Source organism: Colias croceus, chromosome 8 (genome assembly GCF_905220415.1).
Source record: "Colias croceus chromosome 8, ilColCroc2.1".
Classification (NCBI taxonomy): Eukaryota; Metazoa; Arthropoda; class Insecta; order Lepidoptera; family Pieridae; genus Colias; species Colias croceus.
Window position 1 is genome coordinate 6,824,584 of NC_059544.1, and position 23,702 is coordinate 6,848,285.

General features: G+C 33.8%; 1 protein-coding gene across 1 annotated transcript in view; it reads right to left on the reverse strand.

The window, feature by feature from the left end:
• LOC123693795 overlaps nt 1–23,702 on the reverse strand; it is a 75,474-nt gene that overhangs the window by 16,559 nt on the left and 35,213 nt on the right. Inside the window, exons 4-5 of the mRNA XM_045639012.1 lie at nt 18,693–18,782; nt 16,124–16,270 (exon numbers count right to left, since the gene is read on the reverse strand). Coding sequence (XP_045494968.1) covers nt 16,124–16,270; nt 18,693–18,782 — 237 coding nt within the window. The remainder of the gene's footprint in view (nt 1–16,123; nt 16,271–18,692; nt 18,783–23,702) is intronic.

The window sequence follows — 23,702 nt, forward strand, 5'->3', positions numbered from 1 at the left end:
CGAGTGAATAGTTCAACGAACCAAGTGGAAAGTTGAGGGCGAGATAAGAAAATCGCTTATCGACAACATGTTCTAAATTAATAGTACTGAAATTTTTTTTTTGTAACTCATAGATATTATAAAGTTATGGATTGTAGGATTTATTAGCATTGGCTGTTCTTTAACGAAGTTTTATTTATTTTGAACAATAATATCTTTAATCTTAGAGAAATGTTATATTCACGTAGGTACTTCAATTTATTTTTTACGTTAGAGACAATTTGAATAAGTACGAATTCGTTTAAAAGTTGGTACCCTACCTAACAGACCGTGTAAACTCATTGTTATAAGTGTAGAGTTTATAATAATTATATGATGATAATAATTTCAATTTGTGGTTATTTGTTGCACGAGTTCTTTTTATTTTATTTTCTGTAGAAGTCGAATAGAAAATTAATGGGTCGCGGGAAAACTAAAATTTGAATAACGTGGCTTACAGATAAACTTAGATTGCAATATTACATTAACATAATCTCGTAACTCGATCAATCATGTAAGCAGTTCTTCGTATGTACATAGGTATCAAGTAGAATTTGGAAATATTTTTTTGCATGGAGAATATAATATGTTTGAAATTGAAAGCACTACACTTAATAAACTGATAATTTTTATAACATAATGTAGAGCGCAATTAACAATATGTTTTTAATAACCTTTACTGAGTTTCAAAGATAAAAGAATAGACAATAGGCACAGAGGAAAAAGAAGTAATATAATTAATAGACCACTGACCAGACACCTAGGTGCCTTAAGGATGGAAATTACAATGCAAATTGACGCACACAAAGCGTACTGCTCTACTTGAATATTAAAGAGATTTCATAGGAATAATAAATAGCTACCATTTATATAAATTCGTAGCGGTACTGTGGACGCGTCAACAGCCAACTTAGACTCATTTTGGCAACAAATTGAACAAAAACCATCGGGTAATACAGTGAAATGGTATCTATCATTACAGTGTCATGCTCAATCTACGATTTAGAACGAATTCTTCCGCTTTCCCCGAAGCAAAACACTTCAAGAATCATTGTAGTTGTATATCCTCGGAATTGCGTATATATTTATTGAACAATGCATAGAAAAGGTTAGAGGTAGTTGGTAAACAATTAATGCACAAGCAGTGTACAAATCCTTAGCAATCTAACCGGAAAACATTAGTTACGTGTGCAGAATGGAGTTACATCGATGTGTGCATATCCGTTAGTTCCGTATATGTTGACAAAATACCATGATAATATTCAAATATCTACTGAATTTCCACCTATATTAAGAAGTATTAAGTCTTTTGTTAAACAATCAATGACACTGTGTGTTAATTATAGTATTGCACTATTATATCACTTGTTTGTAAAAACTGCTTGCATCAACTCTTAATTCGTTTAGATTAAAACCGAATAGATGTTAAGACATAAAAATGGAATCAACTTTTTATGGTAGAACTTTAAAGTATTAGAAATTAAATCTTTTTTTTATAAAATGGGATACAACATTGACAAACAATTAAGTTGTGGTTTTTAATACGTAGAGTCGTAACAGTACAAAACCTATGGGGAAATAAAAGACATTTCAACTCGTTTTGGTATTTAAATGAAATACTTTACATGGTTTTGTATGAAAATGACCAGTTCCTTATGTATAAAGTAAAATAGTAGCTGCAGCGTCACGGTCTAGTGCACTCATCTAACACAGAGGCATACATATGCATGGGTTGGAAACTTAACTTTCTTTACACTTACAATGCTTATAAGAATTTCGCAGATTCAATCTTTTTGTATACACGCACCCATGCGTACAAACCGTTCAATTAAAGGTATTTATTTCTCATTATTATTGTCACGTACATTTAGCATGTAATCCAACAGTGATTGCACGCACGTCACAAATTTTGTTTCGTAGGTGAATAAACTTATAGATATCGGTCCTTACGAGACGTGTCACTTAAATCGCTTTCCTTATCCTGTCTAATACGTCAATACAATTTATTATCGTCCTTAATATAATTATTATTATTCATAAGGTCGCCTTTTGTGTTACATACGAGGCGGTAGCCACGTACTATTTGATTAGCGAGGTCTTGTGTCATTGGTTGTTTCACTCGTCTTCTATTTACACACAGAACCTGCCACAATAAAATTAAGTACCCCGTCCCTTTGGTATATACAAACACTATTGGTATGACTTATTAGGGATCAGATAAATATATTTAACACTCTTTCTTAAACAAGTTTTACTATACAGTAAGATACAAGTGGTATACTTATCTAACGACAACTATCATTAAAGAGTGACAGATAAAAAATAGTATTACGATGTTTCTATCAGTCAAGTCACTACTTAGTTTTGCCGTTGCTTCTCGGGATAATAACCTAGAATTGAATATAATCGGTAACTACAATAACAGTCCAGGGTATTACGGCTGCATGATGTAGCGTGCCGACACGCCATCACAGCCAGACCATCCACCGTTATAATTAAAATAACGTTTAAAACTGTATCATACTATATGGAATACTTTATGCAACGATACTGTAATCGATAAATTCATTTTCGTTTCAAAACTAACGTTAACTGGCCTACGATAACTATGGTCAGATAAGTAGGTAAAAAATAAAATGATATAGATGTCAGTGAAAATATACGAACTGTATACTTTTAACTGAAGAAAAAAACAATACACAAATACGTAAATACTTTACCTATTTTAAATACATATTTTATAAATTGCACAGTTATTATTACGTTGAATTGAATATCAACCTAAATTTAAGCAAATTTGAAAAAATTAGAAAGCTAACTGTTTAAACGTTTTAACAATTTAAATTTAAATACCGATAAATTATAAATTTGTAAGTAATAATGAGATAGAAAATTCCCTCGGTTGGATGCATTTTTTATTTTTCTCTAGTACGCGTATTATATCCGTAAAAAGACCGTTAAGTTATCGAAATAATATTGCCACAACGAACTTCATTTAGTTAGGGACATTAGCATTGTCAAGGTTCCTATCTGTGATGAGGTGGCCAACATTTGGCTTGTCAACACAATTACTAGATAACTAGATAGATACTAGATTAACTAGATTAAAACTTGATCGTAAATCGCGTGCCAAAATCTTTCAATTCCATGCTAAGCTTCCGCAGTGTAGGCAGGCTTTAATGTAAAAAATGTAGTACTCAATAATTATTTTAATATAGTATAGAATTTCCAAAGGTCCCGGCTTTAGCAATATTGAACTATAAGTAGCGTTTAGCTACTATTATGTATTCTGTGCTATAAATTAACCATATTTTTGTTAGCAAGCTAAAAAAACGTTAAATTATTTTTTCAATTTCTAAAATGTATAAAACGCACGTCTTCGAAAGTTTGTTGTTCATGGTTTTTATATAATTGTAAAAGAATGCCGTTTTGTAGAGTCAGAATTTTTACTATTTTTATTGTAATCTCAAGACTCAATGAATGCTAAGGATGCATTCTTATAGTAACGATAAACCCATGCTAAGAGAAACGATGCCAATAGCAGCAATAAATAAACAGTTAATTACTGACTGATACTATGTAAAAAGATTAACTCAAAATAAATTCACTGAAATATTCTCGAACTAAATATTTGCTACTCTAAAAATTGAAGAGCGCTTTTTTCAATCGAAACAAAACATAGATGATAATTATATATTAAGACTATGATATTATATTTTAGGTCGAGGGAGTTTAAGTTTGTCATATTATTATTGTATTATAGGATTTTATAAACATCTTCCAAATCAGATGAACAATATTTTAGAATCAACGCACGTTTTGAAACGGATGTATACGAATGCCGTACAGAATTGGCTCAACTAGCTTAAACTAACGAATAACACTCATTGAAAATTACAATTAGGAAATGAAAACTCAAAACAATACTAACATATGATACGAACACAATTATATAAACAAACATTTCTAATGAATCAGGTCCAGTATTAGATCGTCTATAATTGTTGTCGCTGTAATAGGGGAATAAAATGTGAGGTTCGGAATAAACATCGTACTTAGTTCCAGCTAAATATGTTCCTACATTTCTGTGTATTTGTTCAAACAGTAGCTTAACTATACAGCTACACAGAATTGTTCTAAACACACACGGGCAAAGTTTAAAAAAGGATGAGATACAACAGTTTCCGATACAAAAACTGAACTTCCTCGCGGGTTTGCTTCTAAGAACTAATGAAAGGTACGTAAATAGTCCTCTCCTGTGGTAAGCGGAACTTTGCTTCGGCGCCAAAACGTTCGTCGGACAGATCTGTGATTGATTGTGGTGACATTGAAAATACTCACTGCCAACTACGGCCGACCTTACTACGCTAGTAGCTTTTACCAGGCTTTACGAAACGACATGAAAAACAAATGACGGAAAAAAGATAAAATTAAGATCAATTTTATGACGCCCATAATTCACACTATAAAACAGCTAATCGTTGTCTTTATGACCTGAAACGGTAGCGAAAGAAATAAATGTTCGTAACGGGACGATCGCGAGTCTATTCTTAGACAATTTGTCATTTAAACAACGGTCTTGCCAGTTTTCTATGGAAAGAACAAATGCAATATGCATCATTTCTATTCCTTCTAAGCAAATAAAACGAAACAGCGTATACTTGTTATAACATGCTGGTTTTTAAGTTATCTTATAGTCTTACGAAATCATACTGTATATAACAATATTACCATATATGTATTGTTACGAAATAAGTAACTTTCTTCATAATACGCATTTAGCGATCAAGTGTTTCGAATAATTTCTGCATGCAAAACCAGTCTTGATTGGTGTATTATAATGTTTGTATATCTGCTCGCGTCTGGCACTTTTTATCAGTTCTTTGTTTCAGTCCATTGTTTGATCATTTTTTGGCTAGATTCCAAACGAATAAAATATTTGTGGATTTGGCAATATCTCTACGTGTAAGTGTTAAGGTGATTGCGAAAACGTGATTAAACTTTAAGTACCCAATTAACAATTTTACACACCATTTATGCTTTGTATAGATATTGAGACATGCCATTCTGTTGTTGTTCAAGTAACGACATAAATGAGCCTTAGTAGTTATCTACTCAGCATTAAACACAATGAATCCTTTGCAACGGCTATTCACAGGCAATTTTAAAATTGCTTCTTATGTTCACATAGCAGTCAGATGCTTGTCATTTGACAACTTAAGGGGGGTTAGGCGGTCAGCGAAAATTCAGCTATTCGGGCCTGAGGTAAGCGGTGAGGGGATCCGCGTTTAGTATGGAATCAACGTGCCATAAACTAAAAATCGTAAGCGCCATTCACATTTTTATCAAAAAGTGAATGAAAATATTTAGTATTTTCTAAATCTAAAACAGTCACGAAATCGAGAAGGTAAATACCTATGTATTTGTGATTTTATACGAAATATTATAGTAAAATACGGTTGTAATGAGCATTTATATGATATTTTAGAGGTAACTTCAGGATTTTTTTTTATCGAGCAAAATTTTTCCAATCGTGTTTTGAAAACAGTCATCCCATCACACATACGTTCTGTAATACATATTAGAAATTTCAGTGCGAAAAAACTCCAATATTTTTAATTATAGCTCATAGAAAACAGTCCATTTTGCCGGGTTCACCTACTAAGGGCCCTTAATTTATAATCTCATCAAAAATCAGGGCAATTTTCTTTGTGAACTGAAATTTGATGATTTTTTATTATACATTATTATAAAAGGTTTTTATTTACGTTTTACTTATTATTTATTTGCTTACAAAATCTGGAATTTAGATGCACAACGAACGTATCTTTGAAATGTACCTACCATTTCTCGTATTTACAAATTACGCTGTAGGACATTATATAAGTGTGGGATCTCAAATTTATGGCTCTCGTGCAAAAATATCCTTATCGGAGAGTTATTCAGATCGTATAATACACCTCTAATGGCTTTTTGGCACTTGAAAACTAGCCAGAAACGATAAAATGCGCATCTGGTTATTCCTGAGTGTTCAAATTGATATATTACTCCGCCTTAATGCTTTAGTGCCAAAATGATCGAAACAATTATATTATAAGCGCTCTGTTTACAAAGCACATAATATAAGACAATAGGTGATGCCACGAATAAAACATCTCTTTTATAATATAGAGCAGATTTCAGAATTATTCAGATTATTTTTCCGACCCAAATATCGACCAATAGAATTGCACCATTCGACGTCACGTGGTACAACCTACATGGTATTTACTGATAATTTTTTGAAAATTTTCTCTGGTCGTTGATGTCAAACTGACAGGTTGAATTCAATTGTGAAATTATTGGCCGACATTTGGGTCGGAAAAATAATCCCCCAAATACCACACGAGCTTCAAAATTATCTGGCATTTCCCTCAAGGTTACCTGCAAACAAATAAAGTCGTCAAGTTTTTCAGGAATTTTTTAGCCTTGACTAAAAACTTGACTCCTTCATTTGTTTGCAACGAACCTATCGGAAAATGCCCGATAATTTTGAAGCTCTTGTGGTATTTATAAGTGAGAATACCTCAATGATGAAATATGGCCCTTTCAATCACAGTAGCGAAGATCAATTCATTTTTAAACATTTGAATTCCGAATATGACATCTCAAAATAGGAACAATAAAAACAAATTGGTTATTTGTTTACTGCTTGGTTTACTGTATTCGGCAGCACCATATAAATTCAATTGCTCACGTTTCGAAAATACGATTGCTAACGATTCAAGTTCTTGATATACAGCTGTAAGCACAGTTGAAGGTTACAGCATTGGTCGACCATGGAAATCATGTGTATTCGGTGTATTCCGTGGTTGTGGATAATAAAATTGAACGGAAGGTGTTAAACTAACCAATCATAAAATTTACTTATAAATAAATTGCTAAAAGTTCTACCACGTTCCATACTTCCATGTGAATATATTGAAGTTAAATATATGTTTATAATACCTAATATATGTACATATATCCAAAACATTAACGCTCTTAAAAGATAAATTACCGCGCAAACTCAAACTCGTAGTTTGAAGTATTAAAATCTTTACGAGTTCGCAAACAGTGTGCTAAATTATGCAATCTTGTGTTTGAAGATCTATACTTACTAGTGGAGTTGCTTGTTGACCTGTCTCAACTCTTGCGACTTACCTAATGCAGACGTGGGCGTTATTACAAAACAATACTAACGTTTGCGTGTTTTCCAAAAATCTATTTGCTGAGTCCAATTTTTTTTTTAACTCAACTATTTATTTTTTAAGGAAATTATAGTTATCATCATTAAGAAACGATGCTATTAAATTACATAATTGGTTAATAACATTTTTGATTGTGAAACAAGAACTTTTATACTTTCTTTATAATAGAACTTCTAAGTATGATCTTGCAAATTTCCAACGTTTCATACTGTCATGATCATCAAATTCATCTTTGTCGGTCATGTAAATTGCTACGTTTATTGCTATAAGGTTTACTTGCTACTACTAAACTTTCAATTTTATTAAAGCATTCAATAATGCACTAATAGGTATTTTTAAAATAAATAGAGTAAGGGTAATGTATGAAACTCTACACCTCTACCGTACTTGTAAGGTGAAACTTGGATAAAATTTAATTAGGAAGCAAAAAGAGGCAACTAAAATGCATGTAAATCGATGCAGCAAAAGATCAAAGAGCATTGATTTATCTATATATATATATACGTTATCTAACATCTTAACGTATGTAGAGTTTAGATGTCTTATAGAATCCTACCTACAAATGGTTATTTGGTTAACCTTTAAAGTTGAATAACCTACTTGATGAAAAGGTTAATGCCAACGGTAATTATATTTTTATACAAGCATACAAATTGAATTTAACACCTCGATATTGATTTTACGGATATGCGAAATCCATGAAAGCTAGCCTTGCTTTGGGAAAAATGAAAAAACCAACACTTATCAATTACATTGAGAAATTCTTATTTAGAAAGACTCGATTGTAAATTTTTTATCTGTAGTTCTAAGAACAATTAGTAAGGAAGTAATAAATAAACTGTGGGAGTGTCTGGGGATGGGATTCTCGGAGGTGTGCTTTGAAATGCTCATTAACAGAAGGAAGAGATGTGACAATTCGATGACATCGAAAGTGATGGCATGCTATTACATTGTCAATATCATGGGAATCGGATAATAGAATGGGCGCAAGATAGTAACAAATATGTGAAGTGGGTAATAAAACAAAATTTAAAACTCTATCATGCCATGGTCGTGACTTAAGGTTTTATTGCGACATATAGAGCAGGTGTACAGTACTTTCACAAACCAAGTAACAAACTATATTTATTAACTTCCAATTAATACTAATTGAATTGAATGATCACAAACGGCGAGATACGAGACGCAGACAAAAAGCTATTAATATTGGCGTATGATACATTACTGAACAATATATTTTCACCCGCTATTATCCACTCTGTCTTGACAGTAAATACATTGCTATTACAGCCCACACCGGCATAACACACTTTCTTCTATTGAAAGAAACATCCACCCACGGGTGTATCGACACGAATTATACTCACGTCGGTTTCAAAATCTAAAACTTCGATTTCCGAGTATTATTACGCAATGCAAAAATATCTGTGAATAAATTACGTTGCATGCACGTTATGACTGCAGTTGCCACGTTATTACTTATTATATATGCAAATTTAATTTGGATATACATAATATGTAGATACACAATTATATGTATCTATCTATTTTCGCAAATAGCTCAACCTATTGTAAAAAATCTCTACAAGACAGTCCATTCGCATCATGATTCGCAATGATCATTTATCAATCAAATATCTACGCATATTTAATATTTTTCCCTCTTTTAAACTATTTCTCATTATAACTTTTAAATAAATTATTTCCATTTAAAATCTGTTCTTTATCTTTCCCTATCAATCTGTATCTATTTTAATTTATCTGGATTTAGACTGCGCGTGATTGAAGTAAAAACTATATGTCGTGAGTTATGTAGCGACAAGTTGAAAATCCAGAAACACGTGAAATTGACTCGCTAATTGATGTTAGACTCGGGTTTCGTATTGGGGATAACATTTAATTAATTTCCAGTGATTTCGGTTTAAAAGGTTATACTTCTAATAAAGTATTGACTAATATCCAGATTTAATGATGGTATTATGTAATTTCATTATAATTTGAATGTGTAGAGTTTACTTTATAGTACCATGTGTTTTTTACGTGACTTTTTGTTTCAAATTTTAAGTCATATTGTAATTAGAACATATTTTGATACCTACTACCTTAGATTACAAAATAAAAGGCTACTTACATATTCAATTTATTTTGCTTTACGAAATTGATTAAATAGTGTTATTTTATTGAAGAAAATACCCAACCCAGTTTACTTACATCTACATTTCATTAAAAAAAATAGAGTTTTTGATAAAGAATTATCGCGGTTAATTTTTTCCATTTCTATATTATGATACATTCATTGTGCAAAAAAAATCGAAATTAAAGACTGTGCTGATAAACTTAAAAGTATAATTACTGTTGTATTACACCTCAATAATTTTTCTACAGTATTATATGCATCAAATACTGAATGGGAGACTAAAATGGAAATCTCGGTCGGTCAATCAAAGTGCCACCCACATTGCCGACCGTTTATAAAATGGCATGGTTATTTCCGTTGTAAGTCAAACACTTTTGATGCATTAGTGCTATCCTTTCAAGCTGCCGTTCGCAATGTATTGGAAAACCATACTAAAACCTTTCTGTCTGTCACATTTATTATCCCGATCCTGCTACGGCTAATTTAATGTTAAATCGCAGATAAATCGCACATTATCCAAGACATATAAATGTTAGTAATCGAAATAGAGCACCAACAACTTATAGCTTATATATTTTATATATTTATATTAGTTACATATATACACAAAATAAAATAGTGTTACCTTTAATTCGATATCCAACCAATTTTCCACACTGATTTTTCAATACCTCTATCTCATTGTGAATATTTAATTCACTTGAAAAGATCTTCTGCTGGCTTATTAGATTTCTGCGGTTTCCCTTACTGTCCGATTGAAAAAACGACACGAATTTATGTAACGGACTCATTATACTGGTTTATATTTATAGCAAGAGGGTATAATAAAATTCGCGAAATAAGTAAAAAATTTCGAAGAAATTAAAACAGTAACGGTTTCTAGTGCAGAGCATGTCACAGTTGGATTAATTTTGTCGAGTTGAACAACCGCACGAATTTTATACTTGAAATGATAACTCTGTATCCATCAATCATTTAACGCACGAGACAGACTCGATAGATGGCAACAACTTTGTGCTTGCTGGTCGGAAGCGCGGACTACAATGTCTCTTACTTTGAGAAATACGTACTTTCCGTAAGCCGTAAAAAACTTTCATTCGTCGTGTACAAAGGAGGCTAGATATTAAGTACAACGCAGACTAAAAATTTTCAGTCATGTTAAACAATTTGTACGGTATAAATAGATGCAACGTACGATAATATTAACGTTCTTCAAGACATTTTATAGAGCGCGTTTTTATGCTTATTTATTGGAAACTTCTACGCGCAAAATCGTGGGCGGCTGCTATATTCGCTATGCTCATTTTATTAACTAAATGAAAGTTTGCTCGGACTACATTCACATGAATTATTGTTACAATTTTAACGACTGAATAGATTTTTTTTATGCACTTAAAAATTTGACGGACTTAAGGGGTGATTTCCAGAACCACTATAGATTTTTTTACAATAAGTGCAGGTTTTCTTGCTCTGATTGAATCTAACATATTGATCATAATATTTCAGAAATAAAATTGTTTCTTAGGAACGTATCAAAGCCACTTTAAACATAACAACTATGCCGTTCCCAACATACATGTTTATCATTTTCCCAAAGTTTAAAACAATGCTTAGGTATATAAGTTCATATCTGATATACGGCTACGTAATAAAGGTAATTAAAATTCATTTATCATCTTAATTGCCCATTATATACGAATGAGAACTAAATACAGTCAATTGAAATTCTCAATTTTTGGGTAGGTGCCTACCTACCTACCTAGATATTATTTTTTAGTTTGGTAATAATTTTGATGGATATTCACTAAGAATATGACGTAATAGACAGAAAATAATGTTAAACAGTCTACACATTATTGTAATAGGTACATACCTAGTCTATAACTTTTCATTGTTGTAAGTTTTTTTTTTATCGACCTTTGGATAGAGGTCGAGGAGGATTTTGCCATTATTTCGCCAATTAATATTATATTATCATGATTACAGACGTTATTTTTCTAGTTGAGTGTATGGAAAAAAACAAAATTATTTATTATGTAAATTTCTAATACTGTGAAGTTGGTATTTGACCCTTTAAAAACATCTCAAATGTAAATAAAAAACAGATGGGCAGTGTGTGACAATAAAATATAATATTGCATCGAAATACTCATTATATAAAAGAAATATTAAAAGAAAATACAGTAATTTAAAAAAAATATCATAGATATATTATAGCGACATCTATCAACAGTATGAAAAACTAAAATACTATCCTAATACTTTGACTGGCAAATGTTTCAGTACATTTCCGATAGATGGCGGCACTATACCATTTTATACATTTAACGATTCAGATCTGAATCGTTCTAAAACATAATATAAAAAAAAGCGTCGGTGTCGCAAAGCGATTTATTTATGTTGGAAAATTATATACACCACAATTATAAGTTCCACAGGTCTATTAACAGCAAGGGCGGATCCAGCTTTAGTGCCAGGGGGGGGTCACATAGTCGTGGTCAATAGTACGTGGTGATATGTAGTATGATAAACGGTCAAGTGCGAGTCGGATTCGCGAACCAAGAGTTCCGTACAAACATTTTTAATTTTAAATTCATGCTTTTTGCAATTTTTCTTTTATCTGTGCTATAAGACAGAACAGTGTTTTTACTGTTCTGTGGACGTAACTTTCTACAAAATATCAAGATCTGTGTTCACGGGAAGTAGGTACCCTGTAGGTTTTGATTCCTGGCGACACTTGAGAAATTTGATAAGCATGAAATGTATGTTTTAGCAATTTTTCCTCCATATTCTGTGCTGACACTGCTTTTAACCAAATTTCAAGACTCTGTGAGGTGTACAATATAGGTTTTGATTCATCATCATCATCAACATTAACAGCCTTTGTTCGTCCACTGCTGGACGAAGGCCTCTTCCAATGCATGCCACTGAGCCCGATCGACGGCCCTTTGCCGCCAATTGTGGCCAGCAACCCTGCGGATGTAGTCACTCCACCGTGTAGGTTTTGATTCCCTTGCGATAATGTCGAAATTTTGCGATAATTTTCAGCATAAACGACTGTATCTTTTGATTGCGTTGGCTATAAGTTTGATTTTTTCAAAGCTTCAAGGAACCGTAGATTTGAGTATTCGGTATAAATTTCAGATTGAAACCTCCACGCGTTCCTGAGAAAAAGGGTCTTGACAGGCAGACAAACTTGAAAATTGTTCAAGATAATATTATATTTATTTATATGATGTACCTAATTAAAAAAAAAAATATTTTTTGCAATTATTCCTGTATCTGTACTAAGTATAAGATGTTGCTTTGTACCGAATTTCAAGACTCTGAGTTTACGAAAGTACCTAGTTTTGATTCCCTTGCGAATGTCGAAATTTGCGAAATTTCTCGGCATTTACGGCTGTATCTTCTGATTCGTAGACATATAAGTTTGATTTTATTATAGCTTAAAGGTATCATAGACTTGAGTTTTTGGCATGAATATCAATTTCATACAATATGTAAGCGTTCATGAGTAACATGGTTGTAAGTTTAAATTTTTTTTAAATCTCGTCGTATTATCTGTGCCTATGTCCTTTTGTATGATTAAATCTTTAAAACTACGCAACGAATTTTTATGCGGTTTTTTTTAAAGATAGAGTGATTCAAGAGGAATAGTATATAAGGTTTTAGACAAAGCGGGCGAAGCCGCGGGCGGTAAGCTAGTCTGCGTTATAAGATTGTAGGTACTACATTTCATGAGTCTGTGTACTCTGGAACTACCCTGTAGGTTTTGATTTCCTAGGGAGTGTCGAATTTTGCGAAAAATTTCAGCATTTACAGCTGCATCTTTTGATTGCGTTGGCTTAAACGTTTGAATTTTTCACAGCATCACAGGACCGTAGACCGTAGGATTTCGACTTTAGCAAGGGAATCAATACCTGCAGGGAGCACCCTGTCCCGTAAACACAGAGTCTTGAAATTGAGTAAAAAGTATCGTCTTATAGCACATATGTAGGAATAACTGCAAAAACCCTAATTATTTAATTAAATTAAATAAAAATATATTTTTAAATATTTTTAAAATTACAATCCCTTTACGCATGAACATGTCATCATCATCACATCATCACTGTCAGCCTACACTCGTCCACTGCTGGACATAGGCCTCAGTCATGGCACGCCACTGAGCCCGGTCGTTTGCTCGTTGTCGCCAGTTTTGACCAGCAACCCTGCGGATGTCGTCACACCACCGTGTAGCAGGGCGTCCTACGCTACGTTTACCGAGCCGCGGTCTCCACTCTAAGACATATGTGCCCCAGCGGTTGTCCGTTCTGCGGCACATATGACCGGCCCACTGCCACTTCAGCTTGCTTATCCGTTGAGCTATGTCGGTAACTTTCGTTCTCTGGCGAATAACTTCGTTCCGGACCTGGTCCCTCAGAGAAATACCGAGCATAGCTCTCTCCATAGCTCGCTGAGTGACTTTAAGTTGGTGGACCAGTCGTACTGTGAGTGTCCACGTCTCGGCTCCGTAGGTCATAACTGGTAGGACGCACTGATTAAAGACCTTGGTCTTAAGGCATTGTGGTAGTGACGACACAAAGACTCGACGGAGTTTACCAAATGCCGCCCAACCCAGCTGTATCCGCCTGTTGATCTCGCCTTCGAAATTGTTCTTACCTAGTTGGAGCATTTGCCCTAGGTATACATACTCCTGAACAATTTCTAGGCGGACTCCGTTTATTACTATCGGCTCCGGTAAAATACGGTCGTTGATCATGATCTTTGTTTTGTCTGTGTTCATGCGGAGACCGATTCGTAAGGAGGACACAGCTAGGTCGTTCAACATCTGTTTAAGTTCCTGCAGCGATTCAGCCATAATGACAATGTCGTCAGCAAATCGTAAGTGTGAGATGTACTGGCCGTTTATATTGATGCCTCGTCGCCTCGTTTCCAATTCAGCGCCCGAAACATATCCTCTAACGCGTTGGTGAACAATTTCGGTGAGATAACGTCACCTTGTCTCACCCCTCGCTGTAGTTGGATACGCTTGGTATGCTGGTTTTGGATGTGGACGGACATGGTTGCGGCATCGTACAGAGATCTCAACACTTCGATATATCTCCAGTCAACCTGGCAGCGCTGCAAGGAATCCAGAACAGACCAAGTCTCGATGCAGTCGAAGGCTTTCTCGTAGTCCACAAAAGCAATGCACAGGGGCTGATTGTACTCTTCTGTTTTCTGCACAATCTGCCGCACTGTGTGGATGTGGTCTACGGTACTGTAACCGCTGCGAAACCCAGCCTGCTCCGGAGGTTGAAACTCATCGAGTCTTCGTGCAAGACGGTTAGTGATGACCCTTGAGAACAGCTTGTAGGTGTGGCTCAAAAGCGATATGGGCCTATAGTTCTTTAAGAGGGTTTTATCCCCTTTTTTAAAGAACAACACCACGACGCTTTCGCTCCACGCCCTCGGAGTTCTCCCAGTAAAGAGAACAGAGTTGAATAGGTCCCGCAGTTCTTTTAGGACAGGAGCTCCACCTGCCTTTATAAGCTCCGTGGTTATTCCGTCCTCTCCCGGGGCTTTTCCGTTTTTAAGTTGTCTTAGGGCCATCTCTAATTCGTCTAGGCTGATTTCGGGAAGCTCATCGGTATAGTGGCGAGTTAAGGTGGATCTGGGATCTTTATTTGATGGTGCCGGCTTGGGTGTTTGTGAGGTGTACAGGCGGCCATAGAAGTGTTCAACCTCCGCGAGAATCTCCGGTCTTGATGTCAAGACGCTCCCAGTGGATGTGGTCAGCTTTGTCAGATAGGATCTATCAAGATTTTGCGCGAACACTTTCGATCCACGATTTTGCTCGATTGCTTTTTCGACCGCAAGAGTGTTGTAGGATCTAAGGTCGCGCCGAACCAACTTAGATATTTTCTTATTAAGTATCCTTTGAGATGACAAAGCTGAGTGTGGGTTATCGCGTCGCTCGTTCATCAAGGTCAGAGTCTCCCGCGAAAGTTTTGACTTCCTGCCGGTGGGTTTTATTTTGAACAAGCTCGTGCCCTCATCCCTTAGAATTTCAATGACTTGTTGAAGTTTTTGATCAACATTATTAGTGGGTTCTAAGGAAGCGAATCTATTACTTAGCTTTAGTTGAAAAACTTCAGGTTCGGCAAGCGTTTGAAGAATGCTGGGCCGGAGTATTGATATTCACATCAGAACTCAGGTCTATGCTTAAATCTGTTATTTAATTCAAATTCTATGTCAACGCAATCTGAAGAAAAAGCAAATAGAGCCGCTTAATCTATAACTCGCAACTTGAAAGGAAATCAAAACCTACAAGGTACTTTCCGTGAACACAGAGTCTTGAAATTTGGTTAAAAGCAACGACTTATAGCACAGATAAAGAAAAAAATCCTTTAAACAAAATTTTAAGATACAACCTTTTAAAAAAATAGGTTTTCTCGGAGCCCTCGGTGCGCGAGTCCGACTCGCACTTGGCCGATTTTTGTCGCAAAAATTGTAGTAAAAAAATTAATTACCGACAACTTTACCATTACACTTACACTACAATTTGTAAATTTAAAAAAGTTAATATTAAATTAGTGGTCCACTTAGGTCGTGGACCTAGCCCAGGGGGGGGTCATGACCCCGTGACCCCCCCCCTGGATCCGCGCTTGATTAACAGTATAACATGTCGTAGGTATAAGGTCTTTCGTATAACATGACAAACAGATAACTATAATTTTAACATTAGCTCACTAACCTTTCGCAGTTGTAAGTGTATTTGGTCTCTGTGGAAGCGCTCGATGGGGTGTCGGTTTCCTTGGAGACGGCGGCGGAGCGAGCGACGTCCGTGGTCGTACGGCCACCGGTGACGATGATAGCTTCTGCACCACTCCATTTTTCTTGGCTGAAATAAGAATAAAAAGTTATAGTTATTGGTACTGTGGCATTAAATAATTGTGCTACCGATTTATAGTTTCATCGATCCTAATATGAGATTACGTATCCATTGAAAAACACTGATTTACGTTATAACGTAAATCAGCGTTTTTCAGCTACATTCGAATCTTTTCAATCAAGCCTTTTATGCCTTTTCATTGTGTAGAAAACGACATGCATGTATAATATGGTTAAAGCACAGGGTTGTAGCATCTTAATGGCTTTGCAGGTAATGTTACATAAAAAAAAATTATACTTTAAACATCTATGTATGCCTGGCTACTCAATATTAATATCTCAGATTGATATATACCTAAGATGACGTTCTATCAAAGAATTGTCTATAAAAGGAGATATTAATCGGAAAATAATTATACAATCAATAATAACTCCCATAAACCTTGTTGCATTCTATGTAGGTACATGATAATTTATGCAAAATTACTTCATAAATCTAGTTTTATTATTGGCACACTTTTAAGGACATGCAGCGCAGGCGCCTTTGTTGATCGCTAACAAAGAAAACTTTCGTAACACATTATGAAACAAAAACATACATGAAGCCGTGGGCTTAATGCATTGCAAGATAAAATGATAAAAACAGAGAGCACCGACTCGTTACAAAATACGTACCTATTTGAAATTCGCTTCCTAAAATTATAATGAGGTCATGAGTAAGGTACTTTATATTATGTTCATGTAAAATAGATTACTTAAATTGAACAGTAACTATACATGCTTAATTATTTTGTATTTTATTATTATGTTAGGTAGGTATATAATATTATATTATATTATGAAGTATAAGGAAATATATTTTCATGAAATTAATATAGTCATACATTATGTATACCTAAATACTTTATTATATTTTAATCAGACAGGTTTAATAAAATCTTCATCTTCTAAAAAAGTGCATAAAAAATACGATTTCAATGTTAACGTAAACGAAACATTTAAAATTAATTTCATTAGGGTCACTAAAATTCCTGACATATTTATTAATCTTTCGGTTCCTTTTTTTAATTATTATTTATTGTCCAGTAAAAATTAATACATGGATAAGAAAGCTCTCATGTGTTGAAAAGTTATCAATATTATTTTTCGTTTTACTTCTTATTTGTGAATGGAAATCCCCAACGATTAAGTTTTTTCTAGGGTTTGATTTTACGCGAGTACCCATTATACATTTAGAAATTAAAGACTTTTTAACGGATTTTAAAAAGTCTCCCCGTGACTACGCTCGCTGTAAAGTGTTCGAAACGTCGGGAAAATAATAGATTTAAGTTTTTCTTAACTCTTCTGTTCTAACGGATAAAATTTCCGGTCATCAAATAAATTAATTCCACGTAACATAATAAGGTACCTATATCAAATTCACATTCAAGAAAATAAGTGCAATTAAACTTTATATTCACTTCATGATTCATCTATAAACTATTAATTTTAACATAGTGTAAAATTGACTACGTACATAAATGCACTATAAAATAGGTAGTAACTGGAGAAAGTATTGCCTGTTTAAAATATTGAATCGCTGTGAACCATTACGATATGAATATTAATCGATACAACGAGTATTAGGAACTGTTCGTTTTATTACATACATATCTATGTATTTACCAATAATAAATTATAACGACATTACGGAAAATTAACTAAAATAACCAACATTTTAATTCCTGACCTTTTGAATACGAAAGTAAGTAATTAATAATGCTTATTTATTTATTTAATTTATGGAACACATAACAATAAATACACATTACATTATAGGTATATAAGAATACATATGAACACAATGCTTGTTTATTTTGTAGTTTGTACCTACTGCAGAATTTCGCCAAAATACTAATTCTAAAACTTAAGTTTATAATAATTTAATAAATAAATATAATAATTATTTTTAATACATAAATAAATGCTGAAAGTCCCGCTATAATTACTCATTGTTGTTTAATCTGGGCCATTTTATAAATTTATAGCGCCACTGTTTCATTGTGATCACAGATTCATCCACAACTCTACTTTTTAAATAGAACAATAGTCGTAAAACAAGTTTTAGCACGAAATGGGTCAGATTACTAGTGTAACCACATAGTCGTGATATGTACCTATATACATTTTATTCTATACCAGTATATTAGCAATGATATCGAGTTTTTATTGTGAGTAGGCTGAGGATCCATGACTATTATCCTATTTTTTTCATTGTGTATGACACAACACAATAATATGTTTAACTTCACGAAAATTTCTTAAAAATCCCATACATATGCAAATACATATGTATAAATCCTATCTAACTATCTACTGCGATAATGTTTTTTTAATTATATAAATATGTAGTTAGAATGGGTAAAACCCAATTATATAATGACGTGACTCACTCTGACTGGGGGGTGGTTGGGCGGGCGTTGCAGCAGGGGGTCGGCCGGGGGTTGTGGGGGTCGGAGCGCTTTCCCTCTTCTTCCCATTTCCTGGAATAGAAATATCTACAATCAGACAACCTGGATAACGTAGGTTATTGATTAAAGTTTGTTGAAAGAGACTATGTACCTTCAAATTATTAACAGACATAATATATATTATCGAAAAATATTTAAAATGTACTACACAAACATGGATTTGTTTATTTCGATTTTACAATTTGCAGATTTACGCCTATCTAAACATATCTATACATATAATAAATCTGTAGAAGGGTCAATTCTGTACATTGAAAATATTGAAAAAATAAATAGCAGGGGGCGTTACTGGATCGATACCAAACCCAAATATGTGATTAAAAATTTTTTTGTCTGTCTGTATGTGAAGGCATCACGTGAAAACTAACGGTTCGATTTCGATGAAAGTTGGTTTAATTATACCTTATAATCCTGGGCATAAAATAGGATACTTTTTATCCCGGAAAAATGCGTAGAAAAAAATTCTTAATTTTTCTTAATTGTTCCGCGCGGACGGAGTCGCGGGCGGAAGCTAGTATGAAGTATCTAATCAATAAAATGTAAGTACATTTATATAATTAACACTTGTACATATTATATTCAAAAGCTAGTATTTAAAATATGGATACAGGTATTAACAAATAAGTATTTGATTAAAAATTATTTTTGAGATCCATATTGCTTAACTGATGACGAAAGAAGACATGACAAATACACTTTAGTATATTCCACTTATTCAATTTAAATAAAATACCAAACGAACATATTACTTAGGTAGGTACTCTTATTATAGAAATTACATAATAATTTAGTAAAGCATACACAATATATGGACATAATTTTAGGTGGTTTCGCATATCTCTAGATATAATCGCGTCTAACTAGCAGAACGTCTAATCTTTCCGAATATCAGCTATCATTTATAAGCACCCTCGCTGCAAATAACCCTCTCGGTCAACCCTGATAGCTTAGTCATCAGTTTCATGAATAAGCCTAATAGTTTCAACGAAGTAAATATCGTTCGTATTTACCAAATTATTAACGAAAAAATTAAAATACATAGTCACTAACAATATGTATTATGTTAATAATACAAATATAAGTAAACATACTTAAATTATTCATTCATTAATTGAAATTTTAATTTTGTGAAAATACGCGGTACTTCAGTAGTAAAAGTGTCATTAAAATTTAATTGCGTGTAATTACTTTTTAACAATTTGTCCTACAAACAGATTTGATTGATTGGTTGTTTGGTTAATTGAATAGGTATGTTGTTATATTATTATTAGGGTTGTTTTGAGCATAAATTAGTTATTTTAAAACATTATGTAAGGCCAAAAATTTTCAGTAAGAAATATGTAATTACTTTGCGCCATTTCGTATGAAATGCACGTTTCTTTACACACCTACATCTAGAACATGGACTCGATCGATGTTCTATTCGCATGTTTAAAAAAAACAGATTTATCAACATAATACATCTTAAAATATGTCTTGTACTCGTGTCCCTTCGTCCAGCATACTCACCATGGAATCCTGATATTTCATGAATGTCAAAAAACTGTTCTGAAATAGTGCTAAATAGTGCCCAAAGGAAAAAAATAGTGCTCTTGTACTTGCGAAGTTATAGCCATAGTTCGATGAGTATGCTGGACGAAGGTTTCGCCCAGCATACTCACCTCCGTCCGGAGAATCTGTATACGCTTCAAACATAATTCATACTTCAAAAAATAGTTCCCAAATAGTGCCAAACGGTGCCCAAAAAGAAAAAACAGTGCTCGAATAACTTCGGAGTTACAGGCTTCGTTCAGTGAGTATGCTGGGCGTAGGTTCTACGCCCAGCATACTCACCTCAGTGCGCGAATATCGAACGAGCTATAGGTACAATTTACGTCTCAAAAAATTGTGCTTGAAATAGTGCCCAATATCAGTCCAATTTTTGCTTGACTTTTGACTTAGAAAACCATTAAATTTTAATGTAAACTTCTACATACTAACGTAAAATGGGGTACAGTCGTCGACACATGTTTTTGGACAAAAATATTAAACTTTCTAATTGAAATGAACGTGTTTTTGTAAAAAACAACTCGCTTGCTACCTAGTTTTACAGTGCAATTAATGAATGAGTGTAAAATCAATTTAGTTAAATGCCACTATTATAAATTGAAATATACTTACTGATTTGGGTGCAGCTCCTATATTGATTACGTACTAGATACACAATTTTATATAGGTAAATAATGACATCACCAACACATTGTTTGGTTTTGCAACCCACTATGTAGTCAAACTCAAAAGCCGGCGTTATTATAATGATGTGCGACGAAGTAAACAAACAAAGAAACTGAGAAGCGCTTGTTCGTTTCGATTGCTTTGTGACACAAAATGGACCCTTATCACCTTCAAAATACAGATCAGTCTTGTCTAATAATCGTAAGATGTTAGGGCAGCGCCATCTAGTATTTAAACATAAACATATTCATTTGCGTCGCGGGCGCCGCGCGTCGTAAGCCCCATACCTATTGACCGTACGTGCATCCATTACTGCCACACTATATTGAACTTTATCACATGAGGAATACAGGTCAATTCCGTAAACGTTGTGGTACCGTCCTTGATCCGGAAAATGATTATTTTGAATAATTTTGTCAGTTGTAATGTAAGCATTAATAACAGCAACTTTATTTTTCATGCATGATTTACTTCATTTGATATCTTAATCCTTCAAGCGCCGTGATCTAGACAAAATATATAAACTCATTGTTCCTAGCTACCGGGGTCCCATGCGACGCGCGAAGGCTTAATCATATTATTATAAAGTATTATTAAAATAATGTGTAATTAATAATATTGCGATTCTAAAGTAAATACTCCCTTACATAGACAATTAATAATTTACACAAGACAAAAATTGTTAGAAAGAAAGTTAATAATATTGTATTCGACTGTACTCAATGTAATGTATGTAGAAGTTTACAATCAAATTTAATGGTTTTCTAGGTCAAAAATCAAGCAAAAATTGGACTGATATTGGGCACTATTTCAAGCACAATTTTTTGAGACGTAAATTGTACCTATAGCTCGTTCGATATTCGCGCACTGAGGTGAGTATGCTGGGCGTAGAACCTACGCCCAGCATACTCACTGAACGAAGCCTGTAACTCCGAAGTTATTCGAGCACTGTTTTTTCTTTTTGGGCACCGTTTGGCACTATTTGGGAACTATTTTTTGAAGTATGAATTATGTTTGAAGCGTATACAGATTCTCCGGACGGAGGTGAGTATGCTGGGCGAAACCTTCGTCCAGCATACTCATCGAACTATGGCTATAACTTCGCAAGTACAAGAGCACTATTTTTTTCCTTTGGGCACTATTTAGCACTATTTCAGAACAGTTTTTTGACATTCATGAAATATCAGGATTCCATGGTGAGTATGCTGGACGAAGGGACACTTGTACTCTTGCAAACCGTGGGAAAGTTGCGTTAGACAATGCAATCGAGATAGAAGTGAGTTCTTGAAAAATGTATTTTCATTAGCATCACATGCAAGATCACATGCGATGCATCATAATATATACACAATCATAGCACGTTTGTGGAAAGTTATGACGTTAAGATGGTCGTGCATAATGTACCTACTTATTTTACTTTTTATAAGATCACTAGCGGTCCGCCCCGGCTTCGCCCGTGGTACATATTAACGTTTTCTCTACATAAGAACCATCCTCGTACTTCAAGGAATATAATAAAAAAAGAATTATCGAAATCGGTTCAGCCGTTCTCGAGTTATGGAATTACAACGAAAAGTGGCATTGATTTTTATATATTAGATTGGCCACTACACGTGAAGATTAACTTTGAATCTATAAGGTTTCCGTTTATTGCCGGCATGCACACGACCGTCGCGTTTATTTTAACATTATCGTTATTTCATTGCTAACGGTCTGCTGATGCAAATGTGACATTTTTATATTAATGTATTCAAAATTTCTCCATAAATTTGGTTTTATTGGCATCCGTATTATAATGGCGTAAGGCTGTTGGCATACACAGAGCAATTAAAAAGTAAAGCGTTATTTTAAATTAATGTATTTATAGTATCCAGGATAGAGATTTTAGATATTATAAATTATAATCAAAGGTAAGTTGATAACGTTTAATTAACCGATGCAATAGCCGATATTCAGTGCAATCCATAAAGATTTCAGATTTATCTGGATCTCAGAAAGGATATTTACCAAAAATTAATAAGTCGGAATAAGTTAACTACTTAGAATAAAAATAATGCAAAATTTTAAATAGTAATACAAATTTAATACAAAATACACAAATTCTATTCTATGAACTATCATTGTAACAGAAAGTGGGTAGACCTATCGTTCATTCTTACGTCTCCTGTAGGAAACCAATCAGTCGTTAAATTATAAGTTCTAAAAATTCAATTAAAATTACAAAGAGATTGTAATGAAACCATTTCTATGTTATATAAAATAATTTTCTATTTGATTCTGAATTACATTTGTGCTCAATGCCTTTTTAAAGTAGGTAGGTACCTAGGTTTAAAAAACGGTATTTCTGATTAGGTAATTTACAAGACTTATTAGACATTTTATAGATATATGATAAAGTAGACATCACGATCACTTACCCCTCGTACCAAATGATCCAAATCTCTCTCTGTTTACAGAAATTTTATACTTCTTGTCGTTAGGTACCGGTAACTTGGACGGATACTTTTCTGAATTACTCCTATAGAGCTTCTCCTTGGACCCGTGTGCCCCCATCTTCAAAAACTTGAAGAATTTCATTGAGTCGAATACATTATATTTCTCAATATAAAATAATAATATTCATTAGGAACTTGTTTGAGTTGCACTTGCACTAGATTTATTAGTTCATCAGTCGTCCGCAACTTTTCTTATCAATATGTACGGAGACATCTCTAATTA